The sequence below is a fragment of the Jaculus jaculus genome, chromosome 1 (genome assembly GCF_020740685.1).
Source record: "Jaculus jaculus isolate mJacJac1 chromosome 1, mJacJac1.mat.Y.cur, whole genome shotgun sequence".
Taxonomy (NCBI): domain Eukaryota; kingdom Metazoa; phylum Chordata; class Mammalia; order Rodentia; family Dipodidae; genus Jaculus; species Jaculus jaculus.
Window position 1 is genome coordinate 334,081,904 of NC_059102.1, and position 15,087 is coordinate 334,096,990.

Here is a 15,087-nt window from a genome sequence, read left to right on the forward strand (position 1 = left end):
GAAAGACCTGGTCTCAGATAGCATGGAAGGTGGTGATCAACACCCAAAGTTGTCCTCTGAATGCCACACGCTCACTGTGACACGTGGGTCTGAACACCAGCTTGAGCTACATAGAGGTACAGGCCAGCCTCAGCTACAGAATGAGACCCTGACTCATGAAACTAAAATCAAAATAACACAAAATGCCATGCCAGCACAGCCTGAGGTGACCCAGGAAGATGGCCAAGATGGAGGCCATGTAAAACACAAGACAACATGAGTCACTTCCATCCCTCCTGTGTGACCAAGCTGGGTCACAGACTTCTGAAAGCCTCACATTGGCAGGGGAAGTCCCACTGCCTTATGCTCTGCCAGAGCCCCCAAGGGTGCCTCCCCGTCTGCCATAGAGGTGACTATGGGGAGATGAACAGGGCAGGGAAGCAAGATGCATCAGATCCAGGAGAGTCAGGAGTTCAAGGCCAGCCTCAACTACATAGCAAGTTCAAGGTCAGCCTGGAATACATCCCAGAAGCAACCTGAGGAGATAGGATGGCCTCTCCCAGAAGAACTGAGCTATATGCCTACATTCCAAGAACTCAGAGAAAGGAGAGACAGTAGCCATCTTTATTATCCAAATTCTAGAGTATAGTATCCTGCAGAGGGGCAGGCTCTACTAGCTGCCAAAGTGGATGAGAAGTGACTCCTGAGGGTGGCCTTCCCGCTGGGCCTGCCGGGCCAGGGCTCCAAGTCAGGCCCTCCAGAGCGCCTTGCTGAGCCAGGCTTCAGCGACCGCAGCTGGCCCCAGAGCTTCCAGGCAGGGGCACCGGTACACGTGCCTTGCACGCAGGTGTGGAGGGACACCTTTCCTTCCGGGTATGAAAGTGACCAAGGCTCCAAGCTGGCATAGGAGGAGCATGCTAGGGTGTCATCGCGGCAGGCAGCTGGCCACAGGATCCGGCCGCACCTGCCCAAAGTTCACAGGGCAGAGCAGCAATGGGCACATCTTCTCGTGCTCCTTCAGCGCCTCGCTCAGGTGCCGCAGCTCCCCGGTCAGCTTGGCGATCTCCCGCCGCAACGTGGTGTTCTCCTGCTCCAGACACTCATACTCCTGCTCAAGAGAAAAGAGGCAGACGGGCTGCAGAGGTGGCTCGGCGGCTAAGGCGCTTGCCTGCAAAGCCAAAGGACCCAGGTTCGATTTCCTAGTACCCACATAAAGCCAGATGCACAAGGTGGTGCATCTGGAGTTTGTTTGCAGTGGCTGGAGGCCCTGGTGCGCCCACTCTCTGTCTGGCTTCAAGCTTGCGATCCTCCTGCCTTGGTCCTGAGTACCGGGAACTGGGCCAGATCACGCTAGCATTGACTGACCTCTGGCCTCTCTCTTCCCAGGAGACTGAAAGGTCATAACAGCAGATCTGTGTTTCAATAAACACTGGCCAAGTGTAATTTACATGAAACAAAATGCATCTGTATTAAGTGTGTAATTCAATGACTGCTGACAATGTTGGTTTATAGAACACTTCCTCAGTCCAGGAAGTTTCCTCACACTCCTTCCTCATCCACACTGCCCTCCCACCTGCTGATCGGATTCACTAGGTCCCTGGTGGTCCACCTAGAGCAGTTCCTGCACCACAGCATGCTTTCTGACTATACAAACGGACGCATGGAGACATGCCGTGCCTCCCGGCGTTCTGAAGTGTCTGCGCTACCAGGGTTCACAGAGGTTTAGGGTACAGAGGATCTCAGCATGGCCTTGCACCACCTGCACAGTGCAGGAACCTTCCACATGCAACACTAGCTCCTATATCTATCTTGGGCTGGGCACTCTCACCTTCAAAGGACAGTTCTCATCCTTTCTGAGACTCCCTACTAGAAAGAAAGCTCCTCTTTTTTAAAAAAAAAATTTATTTATTTGAGAGCAACAGACACAGAGAGAAAGACAGATAGAGGGAAAGAGAGAGAATGGGCGTGCCAGGGCTTCCAGCCACTGCAAACGAACTCCAGACGCGTGCGCCCCCTTGTGCATCTGGCTAACGTGGGACCTGGGGAACCGAGCCTTGAACCGGGGTCCTTAGGCTTCACAGGCAAGCGCTTAACTGCTAAGCCATCTCTCCAGCCCAGAAAGCTCCTCTTTTTTATAATTTTATTTTTACTTATTTATTTTACAGAGAAAGAGGGAGAGAGAATGGGCGCGCCAGGGCCTTCAGCCACTGCAAACGAACTCCAAATGCATGTGCCACCTTATGCATCTGGCTAACATGGGTCCTGGGGAATTGAACCTGGGTCCTTTGGATTTGCAGGCAAATGCCTTAGCTGCTAAGCCATCCCTCCAGCCCGAAAGCTCCTCTTTGTACTGACCCAGTATTCCTTCCTCCCATTGGGTGCGGCTCTGTGTAAGAGCCACATAGACAGAATTCAATTTATTTCCACCCCCTGGTTCTTAGATGTTGTTCCCCTATATGTGTTCTCTAAGCCCAACTATCTCAGGTCCTCTGGGCTCCTTGTGCCGGGACCACCAGCCCCTCTGTCATCTCGTTCAGCATCCCTGGCACATATTCCAAGTTGCCAGACTCTCTGGGCTGTTGCTCGCAGAATGCAGGGCTTCACAGTGGGGCCAGTGCCAAGGTTCTGCGCACAGCAGGGCCTCCCCTGAGCTGCGGCTGAGCCCCTGAGGCGTTCTTGAGCTTGCAGGGGTGAGAGTTCTGCCTCCCCTCAGGGGACCGCTTTAGCGGAAGCACAGGGCGCCCGTCCATCTCCAAGGAGTCCCACCTGCATTTGCTGAGTCTCAAGTGTCACCACCTCGTGTGCCTGCGATGCCACAAGCTTTATGCCATCTGGTACCTCGGTGAGCAGTTCCTCCTCTTCCTAACCCGAGTCTCTATCAAGGTCCACAGTCCACAGCCCACTGCCACTCCCAGTGGTGCCCCACCAGCAGCCCCTCCAGGCTGACAGTCACAGTCAGATCTTGCTGTGGTGTCATTCCCATGGGTTGCTGACTTGAGCCCATGTCAGACTTTGCAGCTCATACACACCAGGCATTTCCTGAGCTGAGGACCACCTGGTTACCCATCACACCGTGCTCTTCATCAGCTTTCAAGAAACATCACCATGGAAGTCTGACCGTCTTACAGCCTCTGAAAACCCATGCAGACTCTCAACTTGGCCCATGCAGCTTCTCAACAGGCCTGCCTTTCTCCAGTTCTGTGTGAGCCTAGCAGAAGCCCACCACATCCAGGAAGGCTTTCCTGATTATAGCACCTATAGGTCTCCCATCTTTTATTACAAGGTCTAGTCAGTCTTATACCCTATTTGATCACACATTAAGTAACATCTCTCCCCGAGGATCAGAAAGGCAGGGCATGGTGGGGGGGCACTTCTCCCTCCTCTTCCAAACACTCGCCTTCCACCTGAGATCAACAATAGACCTGAATGACTTTGACAAGCTAACATTTTGACTAGATTCTGAAGCCTACAATACTCTGCTCTCTTCATTTAGTAAAAGACTCCAAACTGCCAGGCATGGTGGTGCATGCCTTTAATCCCAGCACTTGGGAGGCAGAGGTAAGTGGATCACTGTGAGTTCGAGGCCACCCTGAGACTATATAGTGAATTCCAGGTCAGCCTGGGCTAGAGTGAAACCCTAGCTTAAAAAACAAACAAACAAACAAACAACACCACCATCCAAACTGCCTTTCTGTGTTTACTGTATCCACGGCAAGACACTGAACTTCAAGCTTTGTCTCTGGAAGCCAGAGAAGCCCTATGGTCTAACTCCCACCTGAAGCACCCCTTCTCTCCCTAGCTCAGTGTCCAAAAGTCTTCAGAGCTACCCAGGTGCTCACACAGACCTGGTACTCTGACATGAAAGAGACAGGATGTTCAGGTGGGCCCCATGACCCCAGATTCAACAACGCTCTCTGGACCCAAGGAATAAGAACCATCCTTGACCATGTCCACGGAAGGCCCAGTGAGGATGAGAAGTGTGATGGTTAATTCTGGCAACTTGAATGAATCTAGGATCATCTAGGAGGCAAATTCCTGGGCACATCTATGAGGGATTTCTAGATTAGGTTAATTGATGCCCTAGCTGTGGGCATCACCGTTTTATGGCTGGGGTCCCAGACTGAAAAAAAAGGAGAAAATGGACCGAGGGCAAGCATTTGCCACTCTGCTTCCTGACCATGGACTCAAGGGCGCCTCCTGCTCCTGCCACCACGCCGTCCCCGCCAGGGTGACTGCAGCCCGGGACTGCAAGCCAAGTTAAGCCCTCCCTCCCTGAGCTGCTACTTTTATATATTTGGTCACAGCACTGAGAAAAGTCACCAGCACAGGGACCATTATCGACCTGATGAAATATGAGAGAAAAATAAGAAGAGTGGTAGGAAGTATTCAGATAAAGCCAATCCTGTAAACAAGAGGCAGTGGGAGGGCGGAAGAAGCCAGAGGGAGCAAACGGCAAAGAATGGAGCCACTGCCCCCCACAGTAAATGCCCCCCCCTGAGCCCAGATGGCACGCAAGCAGACGACACTGAGCTCGTCGGGTCTTCTGAGACGTCAGTCAGTCAGCGCCCCTCTGCCCAGGGAGTTGGGGCTCCTTGGCTGGAGGGAGGCGGCTGTGCTGCCTCCTAGGGAGTAACCCGGGTCGCGCTCTCAAAGCAGTGGTGTCAAGATCAGAGGTGGTCCACCTCCAAAATGAAGCCACCTAAGGCAGTGCTCCTCAGTCAGGACAATCTGGGCAGTCCCCAGCTGAAGACATGTGACAGAGTTTGGAAACAGTTCTGGATGTCACTAGTGGGGGTGTGATATTGAATTTAGCAGCCAGGAGCTGGAGACACTGCTCATGTCCCACAATGCACAGCAACCGCCGCCCCCCAACAAGAGGTGGTCCTCAATGTCACCAGCGCTGAGGTCAAGAAGCCATGTCTCATGTAGGTTGTCTGGGGGGTGGGGGAAATGAAGGGCTAAGGGTGGCATTCCAGGGCCGAGGATGCTCTGGGGCAGGAAACAGGAGTGAGGACTGATAGAGAAGTTGACGTCGGTACCCGGGAGCAGAGGTGATGACTCAGGGGTGAAGAAAGAAGGGTAGGGAAGGCCACTGGGAGGCCCAGACGCACAGACCCCATGGCACAAAGCAGGCAGCTCTGAAAGGAGGAGAGCTGTTCGCGGCCACAGAGATCTGACCCCTAGCACCAAGCTCAACCGTAGCTATCAGGCACCATCACTGATTTTGCTTTTGTTTGCAACGCTTGGGCCCAGGTGTCCGCACGGCGGTTACCAGAAGTGAGCAAGCTCTCAGCGCCATGCAATATGCCCATTCCCACGCCTCAGACGGACACACTTCCCACTAGAGAAACGGTGTCACCAGAGAGGGCTATACAAATAAGTATCATAATCAGTCAGTTTCTAACCAAGTACTCTCTTAATTCATGTATTATCTGAAAAAAAAAACAAAAACACCATGGCAACACTTACCACAATGATATTGCCCAAGTATTTTGTCCATTTGTGACATTTAAGTTTCTTCAAGATGGCATTGCTCCCTTTCTCATCTGACTCAAAATTCTTTCTCAGTCTGACATCGTTGGATGTCTGGTCCAATCAGTCTGACCCACTTCTAAACCACCTTTCAGCCTGGCACAGAGACTGGGCTTTGCTCAGGTTCCCAGATGTGAATTTGGCCTTCGAGACGCTCAAAATCCCACAAGAAGTGTGAAAACCGTGGACACCGACGGTCACGGGCACTTCTCACCTCTGAGGGACATTCTTAGGAGGACCTAGTTCTTCTGTCCTCTGTCTGGCCTGTGTCACACTGATGGCCACCCCTCCAGCTTTGGCCATGGAGGCCTGGTGGGGAGTAATTAAGACACTCATAAGAGTGGGAGCTACAGGAGTTTTTTAGGGTGCTAGAGGTGACTCAGGAACAGCTGGAATGTGTGAGGTGAGAAGAGAGAAGTGGGCATTTTAAAGAAGTGTTGCTCCAAATATTCCCTTCTGTAGTAGTCAAAGGAGGTAAGCAGAGAGCCCAAGCCACTGTGATGTTTAGGGCTGAGCCCGACATATGGTGGGGGGCCCAGGAATGGATAGGGAACCCCTTTTGCATGAGCCATGAGCGTGGCAGGCAGACACGGTGTGGTAGTTGGAACATATGACCCCATAGACTCAGGGGTGTTTTACTAAAACTTGTAACTCGGATTTCCAGCACCCTGGCTGGAAGAGGTGTCACTGTGGGTGGATCCTGGGGTCTAGCTATAAAGCGGGTCTGGTGGAGGATCTGATTCCAGCCGAAAGGTGTGCGAAGCAGTCAGCGTTTTGCCTGGCTCTGTGCTGCTTGGCTGCCGGGTGGTGCCTGCTTTAGCTGCTGGGCGATGTCTCTCCCCGCCTGGATGCATGAATGGGAGCCCCTCTCCTCCACCACCAGTGAAACGTCCCTGTGGATCTCGGAGGTGGAGTAAACTCTTCCTCCTATGAAAGCTCATCCCAGCAACATGGAGCTGACTGCAACACATTCAGGTGCTGGCTCTCCAGCCCCTTGGTGCCTCTCAGGAAGGTGTTTTCCATGCATGGGGCCCTTTCTCTAAGCTAGTTGTTGTCTGGAAGCCCTGCCGATCCTGGGGCCAGTAGTCTTTCCCCAAGTTTAGCCCCCCAAATGTACCATGAAACTGCTGGCCGCATGTAACAGAAATTCCCCAAACCACCATGTCCTCCTGGAAGGAGGCTTGGAAGGGGTTCTTCACAGGGTGTCTTTTAACTCGGAGATGACATTTCTTGTTTTACAAAAAGTTGGGGGCCTCTCCATTTTCCTTAGCCAGCTGTTCACCTCTCGCACCCTGGGACCACTGACACTTGGGTGTAACTCAGAGTAAGGAGAGGTCTACCGTTTGGAGATCTATGTCCAGATAGAGCAACTGTCCCAACTTCCTTGAAACTCTGTTTCTAAACAAAGCTGGCCTTGCTGAGGGGACCTGCCAGTGGTACATCCTGACCTGTGTCTCTCATGAGGCAGAGGAAGAGAATGAAGTGTTCTTTCCTGAAGGACTGGGTGTCAAGTTAGTCCACCCAGTTCTGGAAAGGGCAGCAGGCACAGAGTCCATGGGAAGAGTAGGCCATGGAAAGGTCTTCACCCATGGTTCTAGAAGGGACCAGGTCGAAGCTCATGCAACACCGCTCCTAAGTTCCCAGGCACCTGGCTCACTTGGTTATCAAGTCCAACGATGGCTGATACTGAGAGGGAATTGACACTGTCCCTAACGTCTCATAAACTACCTGCTGCGGTTGGCAGAACAGCCCCTCAAAATGTCCTCACCCTAATTTTGGGACCTGTAAATATGAACCCCTACATAGCAAAAGAGACTTTGCAGATAAGAGTAACAAGCACAAAATGGGGAGATTGTCCTGCAAGGCATGGAGTCCTGAGGCTCCTTATAAATGCGAAGGGAGTCAAGGGTGAGGAGGAGATGTGGCGGTGTACTGGTATTAAGAGTCCGCAGCATGGGGAAGACGTGACTGGCCGTTGCTGGCTTTGGAAGAGGACCACAAGCCAAGGAACAAGGAAGGCTTTAGAAGCTGGGCAAAGGAAGGAAGTGGCTCTTTTCCAGGAGGAATGCAGCCCTGTCAACACTTTGATTCTGGCCAGTGAGCTGCGGGTCAGGTGTCTCAGATACTGCCCAGGACATGGCTGGAATTTGTTACAGCAGCAGTCCGAAACTAATACACTTTCCTCAGGAAAATCTTACAGGGAAATCCTGTTTCTCAAGGACACATCTGAGGCATTTCTCTTCTCTCTGTGACTCAACAGCAATGCCTTACCAACCAGTGTGCTTAGTAAGTACTTTTGGAATGGATCTACCAGACCTTGCCTCATGAAAGAAATTGTTCAAGATACTTAAGTCTCTCTGCACAGAGAGTTAATTGGGATTTACAACTGATAATGTACCTGGCTTGGACTAGGAGTTTCTTTCCCCCTCTCCTCCCCTCCCCTCCCTTTTCTCTTCTCCCTCCCTCCCTCCCTCCCTTCCTTCCTTCCCTTCATGTGTGTGTGTGTGTGTGTGTGTGTGTGTGTGAGAGAGAGAGAGAGAGAGAGAGAGAGAGAGACAGAGACAGAGAGAGAGAGAGAGAGAGAGAGTCAGAGAGTCAGAGCTTGCATGGAAGCCAGAGAACAACTTCAAGATCTTTGTGCTCCACCTTCTGGATCCCAATGTCAGCTGGAGTCACAGATGCAAGTGCCACTTGTACCTGACTTTACGTGGTTGCTGGGGAAATGAACTCGGACCCACAGGTCTAGCAAGCAAGTATCTTTAACCTCTGCACCCCTTGGACTAAAAGCTTTTTGAGGGGCAAGGCACTGGCTGCCCAGCAGGCAGACATCGTCAGAATACAGGGCTATGCACTAGGTACTAAGTCCCCTCTGCCGGCTACTTGGTAGCATGAAATTAGAAGCTCCATGGCTTTAGAGATGGGGGGAAGGAAGGAAGAAGGCAGAGTGATTCTTCTTGGAATGTACAGAACTCACGGGCTGGGGAGGCCTTGCGTGAAACTAGCCTCTCGCTCCAGGCCTCAGCCCTTCTTCCCAGAAAGAACCTGACCTGCACGATGGGTGACACGCTGAAGGTTCCTACCAGTGAGTCTCGTGTCCATGCAGTATGTGCATTCTACATGTGTTCTGGCCATTGTTTGAAAGTTTTCAGACTTGCCTTTCCCTTTTCCACATAAGTGAGTCTCTGTGCTGTCGAACCCTCGACTGGCTTTGTGGAGACAATCGTGGCAAGGAAGGAGGGCAGTGCACGGCAGGAGAGAGCTAAACTAAAATCTTTAGCTATGCATGCCAACCTGCGCGAAATCAAGGGCAAGGAAGTGTTCCCAGCTCCTCCCAGCTCCTAAGGAGAAGCAGCTCCTATGTCCTGGCCGAGGGGTATGTGGGCTTCCATGTAAGGTCAAGGAAGAAGAACGCAGGAGGAGAAATCCCGGCGCTGCGGCTTGAATGTGCTCCGCCCCAACAGCGCATGTCTTGGAAACTGTGTCTCCAATGTGGACTTTAGGTCACAGGGACTCAGCCCTCATGAATAGATTAACCCATCAATGAACAGTGGGGCTATGATGGAAGTGGCTGCTTATAAAAGCAAACTGTGTGGGGACATGGCTAGGAGATAAAACACTGGCCACACAAGTGTCAGGACAGAAGTTCGACTCCTATCACCTACACAAACAGCAAGTGGGCATAGTGGCCACCTGTGGCCCCAGCACTTAGACAGCAGAGGATCCCTGGGGCCAGCTGGCCAGCTAGATGAGCTGCATTGGTGAGCGCTAGGCTCCTATGAGAGGCCCAGAAGGTGTCTCAGTAAAGTAAAGAGAAGAGCAATCAAGGAAGGCAGCAGACAGCAACGTCCGGCCTTGGCTGGCATGCTTACGCACACGCACGCCCGTGCACGCGCACACACGTATTCACCATCCTGCACACAAGACACATATACCATACACACAAACACATGCAGAAAAAAAAAAGAGAAAAACAAGCTCTCTGGTTTGCTTACTCTGCCCAGCAATGCAGTGCCCTCTGCCATGTGACCCCGCAGCTGGAGGCAGAGCAGACACCGAGCAGAGCCACCGGCAGCAGGTTCTTGGACTTCAGACTCGAGACCAGAGCCAGCTCAACTCCTGTCAATCACCCAGCCTACGGTTCAGTTGTAGAGACAAAAAACACACTCAGACACCATTGCTCCTGATCTGAGTGATAAGAAGGTCGTCGGGGCCAATACTGTGGAAAGAGCGAGAAGAGAAAGTCTCAGGGTGAGCAGACCGCATTCTGTTAAGAATGTGGTTTACTGAGGAGCCTGCAGCGGGGCTCCTGGGGGACACTGAGCAGCGAGCAGAGTCACTGTGCCTAGGACACACTGCTGAAGCAATCAGCTGCCACGCTGATGTGAGGACAACAGGCTGGCCGATAAGCCTCTCAGGGCAAGATGAAAACAACACAGTGTGAAACCCTGGTCAACACCAACACTTAAGAAACACATGAAGGAGGAGGAAGAGGAAGAAGAGGAGGAAAACGAGAAGAGGAGGAATAGGAGCAGGAGAATGAAAACAAGAGGAGGCGGCGGCGGCAGCAGCATACCTCTGTAATCTCGACACTGAGCAGGTTGACGCGGGAGGATTAAAAATGGAGACCAGACCGTGTCTCAAATACAAAGCAAACTAAACAGCAAGATAACAAAGCTAGAAAAGTTAAAAAATGAAACACAAAAACGGCAAGAAAGGTGAGGCTTTTGTAGAAACAAGAGAGAGGGGCCTGGGGAGATGGCTCGTTGGTTAAAGGTGCCTTGCTTACAAAGCATGCTGGTCTAGATTCAATTTCTCAGTAGCCATGTAAAGCCAGACACAAAAGGTGGCAAATGTGGGTGCATACACACACACATGCACGGGCACACTAAACAAATTTTTTTAAAGAAAAATAAATGGGGGGGGGCTTCAAAAGAATGGGTCAGCCAAGTGTGGTGGCACACACCTTTAATTCCAGCACTCAGGAGGCAGAGGTAGGGGGATCGCTGTGAGTTTGAGGCCACTCTAAGATTACATAGTCCCTAATGATTCCCAGCCAGGGAGGAGTAGAGAGAGACCCTACCTTGAAAAGCCAAAAAATAAAACCAGGTGGGTCAAAGGTGCCAAATATTCCAGTGAGGCCAAGGATGGTGAAAGCAGATAGACCGAACAGCGGGGCTTCGGTAGAGGTGAATGCGTGCACTGTGCGATACCAGTGTGTGTGTGGGGGGGGGCGGTCCGGTTAAGGGGAGCTGGAATGAAAACACAGAAGAGGAATAAACAGGAACCAAGGGTGGCGATGGCAGGTGTAAGCAAGCCATCTCTTTTCTTTTGTAGTGCTGGGAATCGAACCCAAGACCTTGTGCATGCTAGGCAAGTGCTCCCCAGCTGTAGGGTGCACTTTCCAATTTTTATTTACTTATGAGAGAGAGAGAGAGAGAAAGAAAGCAAAAGAGAGAATGAGATTGAACATGGGCACAACAGGACCACCTACCACTCCAGACGAACTCCAGACACACACGCCACTGCGCATCCGGCTCTCTGTGGCACTGGAGAACTGAACCCAGGCCACCAGGCCTGGAAAGTAAGCACTTTAACCATTGAGCAATCTCCCCAGCACAAGGTGCTCTTTTCCAGAAGCATAAAATAGGGCAAGAATTTGAAAGAGGATCAGGATTATCAAGAAGCCTAGGTTGACCTCAGACTCACTACGTAGCCAAGGATGGCCTTGAATGCCTTGGTTCTCCCCAGTCTGTCTCACAGGCTGGGGTTACAGATGTGCACAGCCACACTTGGTTTTGGGGTGCTGGGGACTGACCCTGGGCTTTGTGCAGGCTAGGCAAGGACTCTTCCAACTAAGCCGCATCCCTAGCTCCTTAATTTAATTTTACTTATTTATTTATATTTTTAATTTTATTATTAGTAGCCTAAGCTGGCCTTCAACTGGAGATCCTCTTGCCTCCTCTAGGGTTATAGGCCGGTACCACCATACCCAGCATTTGTCCCATCTTATAAAGAGAGGAAATTGAGCACGGGAAGCACCCAGGAGGATGGGGTTGGAAACACCCAGCAGAGTGACCGTACAGAATGGGTGCCTGTGTGAACGGTGATGTCACCCTGCCCTCCCCCGCACAGCAGAAGGTAGTTCTTCCCCAGGCTCTTTCGGGGTCCTGATAGCACAGTCTCACCTCGTGCAGCTTGTCAGCCTTCTGGGTCTGCTTCTTCCGACTTCTCTGAGCAGCAACTCGGTTTTTTTCTCTCCTTCGAACCTTCCTGTCCTCGTCCTCGGGGCTCTGCGGGGGAACAAGCAGTGAAGTGTGATGCTCAGGCCCCGCGCCTTCCCTGGCTCTGCCCACACTCTTGCCCCACGCTGCATATCGGCTCCACGATCGCATCTGCAGCCCACACCAGTGCTGGGACACCAGTGGGCCACTCCCAGGAGCTGGAGCGTGCTCAGCTCTAATCCCCCCCCAACCTGAGAAATGTGCATGAAAATGAGGAATAAGATCACTTGCTCAGGACCTATGAGGCCCTGGGTTGGATACCCAGCACCACAAAGAATAAAAATAAGAAGAGATGAGGAATCAGAAAGTCAGATAGGTTGGGGAACTTGCTCCAGGTATGGCAGCCAGGGTGGGGTGAGTGGGAAGTGGAACTCAGGTCTGCTGGTCTCTAAACCGAGGGTCACAAGCCTCCACCCGCAGGGCGGTGCCTGGAAGAGCTGCGGTGTGGTCGTTTCTATCTGAGGCTGGGAAGGCCGGGGACATCGGCTACCTGGACGGGGCGTGGCCAGCCCTTGTAGGCATGCTGGCAAGTACCTCTGAAACTGTGTGAAAATCATGATGACGCCTTTATAACTGATTGCAACCACATAACTGTACCACCACACAGAATGATCTAGAACACCACCAGCCATGTGCTCATCTTAACCATGATGGACTGACAGTTTCAGAGATCAGGGTGATTCCAAATGCAAACCTGTGGTGTGTCTTGAAAGTTCTTAACTGTAGATAAGATTTAACCAAATAGCATCAAATTCTTCAAGAGAATGCATCAAACAGGCAAGCAGAAAAATATGCCTAGCACAGTGAAAACAGTTTATTCACTGTAGAAACCACTGGAAAGAACGGTGGTATTTTCTTCCCAGAACTCCATAGGAAGCTATCAGGGAGGTGGAAAACACCTTTAAGAACTTTATAAACCAAGAAGTTGCTAGACTACAGATGTAGCTCATTGGTAGAGACACTTGCCAAGCCTACTTAAGGTCTTGGGTACAATTCCCAGAACCATTAAAAGAAAAAAATCCAGAGAATGAAGTAGTATGCAAGACAACTAAACAATTACTAACATTATTAAGAAACAATTATTGGTAACACAAAAATGATTTTCAGTTATAATTTTACTTGGTCATCTATTCCAAATAAAAAGAATAAACACCATTTCCTCACGTTACTGCCAGTAAGAATTTCCAGCATATATAAGAACAAAAGGGTAAAAGTGGAGAATAAACAGCATATCAAGTGGGAGTGGCATGGAGGTATGACATTTAGAACACAGCTGTAAAAATGTCTTCTAGAAGCAAAGAGGTTTGTTTGTGACGGGGTGTCGCAGCACAGGCTGTCCTGGAACTCGCTATGCAGCCCAGGTTGACCTGAAACTCTGCTCTCCCTCTGCCTCTAGAGCTGGACTTACAGGGGCGTGCCGCTGTCGCCCTGGAGGGCCTCGGAAGCAAAGAAGTCTCGATTCACATAACCAGAACATCCGAAGAGGGACATGTGGACAAGGGCAGAACTTTAGAATCTCACAGATCCGAGTTGTGCCTCCGGCTATTGACATGGTCTTGGTAGGTGGCTTAAAGCCTCTGAAATGCCACTTTCCCCACTTACTGGAAATGGGTCACTCGTCCGTTCAAGTTTACACTGAGCAGGCACCTCTCAAGCACAAAAACAATCAGCTGGAGGCCCGGCTGCTTTCTGGCTAACAGCCTAACCCCTAGGGCTTAGCGCTGATCTCACCTGCACACGGATTTCGGCCTCAAGGTCAAGTACACAACCCAACTTCTAGCAGTCACCTGCCTGGGTAGATGCCACTGCTGTTTTTCACTGGACGCCCCTCCCGCCCCACCCCCACGGCTTTAAAGACCGTCTCCTTGCTCTCCAGAACTCAGCAGTCCCAGGGCACGGGGCAGCATGTCTCCCACCGTCTGGGAGCTGTCACTGTACATGGACTCACCAGCGGTCACATATGGTCACACCTGGCAACCCAGGACAAACTTTTAACGGAGACACAAGGAGGGGAGCCCGTGGGGCTCGTATCTCACACAGCCAGTTGATATTACGCGCATTTCGCCGGCGGGGAAACGGACGCGCAGGACGGTCAAGCAGACGGCTAACCCTGCTCCCCCGGCGGGTCACCTCCAGGGCCACCGCGTGACACCGAGCTGGGAGCGGAGGAGCAAAAGCTCAGGAGACTTTTTGGTCCTAAAGCGGCTGGGCGAGAAGTTTCTCGCTCGGTTCAAACTCCCTGGCCCCATTTTCCTGGGGGGACAGTTGTAGGAGCTGCTGGGACCGCGCGGGGGACTGGGTGGGGTGGAGGAGTGCCCACGCGCGGGGGGCGGAGTCTGCGCTCGCGGTCCCCTGCGGGCCACCCGCCCCGCTCCCCACTCCCCGTCCCGCCGGCGGGCAGGGCGCAGGACGAAGCGCCCTCGGGCTCAATTCCCCGGTGAGGCCGCGTCCCAGACCCGCAGGGCGGTGGGGCGGCGATCCCGGGGTCACCGAGTGCCCACGCGCGGGCTCTGAACCCGCGCCCCTCGGGGACGCGCGACGGGGCCGGGGGCGCCTCTCCGTCCTCCCTCCCCGTCCTCCCTCCTCCTCCTCGTCCTCCCTCCCCCTTCTCTGCCCTCGTCCCTCCCCGCCCCCGTCCCCACTACCTGCGGCCGCGCCTGGCTCCCGGGCGCCGCGACGCTCCCCGGCTGGACGCCGCCGGCCGCGGGCCCCATCGACATGCCGGGCGCTGCTCGCGCGGGCGCCGCACCCCGGCCGGGCGCCCTGCACGCGGGCTCCGCTCCCGCCCCGGCCCCGCACCCGGCCGGCCCGCCCCCAGGCCCGCCCCGCCCCGCCCCGCCCTCCGCACCTCGGGGTCCCCATCCCACCTTCCGCCCCCGCGTGGGAGTCACGTGGCGGGCTGCGCGCGGAGCCCACCCCCCGGAGGCGACGCCTCGGGGTCCCCCGGCCGCTTCCGGGGAGCCGCGGCGGGCGGGGCCGTCTGGGGACGTGGTCCGAGGGCACCCGGGGCCCCTCGCTCCTCCCGCGGCCTGCAGACGCAGCTGGGGCGGGGACAGCTGTGGCTCCTGCGGGCGGGGGACCCAGGGTGGTTCTCTTGGTTCTGCTGGGCCAGGAGGGAACATCCCCTCCCCTCCCAGAGGAGCATCCCCTGGCCTGGCGGGGCTTGTCCTGGACAGCACAGGCCACAGGGCCCCCGAGATCCCTAAGGTCCATCCAACCAGGAGAGACCGCTTGGCGGTTAAGGCGCTTGCCCGTAAAGTCAAAGGACCCAGGTTCGATTCCCCAGGATCCAGGT

General features: G+C 53.4%; 1 protein-coding gene across 1 annotated transcript; it reads right to left on the bottom strand.

The window, feature by feature from the left end:
* Nucleotides 1–589: 589 nt before the first annotated feature.
* Batf3 (basic leucine zipper ATF-like transcription factor 3) lies at nt 590–14,512 on the bottom strand. The gene is made up of 3 exons (XM_045141546.1): nt 14,438–14,512; nt 11,697–11,801; nt 590–1,087 (listed from the first exon to the last, which is right to left on the bottom strand). The coding sequence occupies exons 1-3, from the start codon at nt 14,510–14,512 to the stop codon at nt 905–907; spliced, it is 363 nt and encodes a 120-aa protein (XP_044997481.1). The 3' UTR covers nt 590–904.
* Nucleotides 14,513–15,087: the final 575 nt, after the last annotated feature.

What these genes read in the sequence shown, in the direction of transcription:
- Batf3 (XM_045141546.1), bottom strand. Translation starts at nt 14,512, where the DNA reads ATGTCGATGGGGCCCGCGGCCGGCGGCGTCCAGCCGGGGAGCGTCGCG. An exon ending in GGAGCCAGGCGCGGCCGCAG is followed by an intron (nt 11,802 to 14,437) that starts GTAGTGGGGACG and finishes GTTCCCCCGCAG; the next exon opens with AGCCCCGAGGACGAGGACAG. An exon ending in AGGCTGACAAGCTGCACGAG is followed by an intron (nt 1,088 to 11,696) that starts GTGAGACTGTGC and finishes TCTCTTGAGCAG; the next exon opens with GAGTATGAGTGTCTGGAGCA.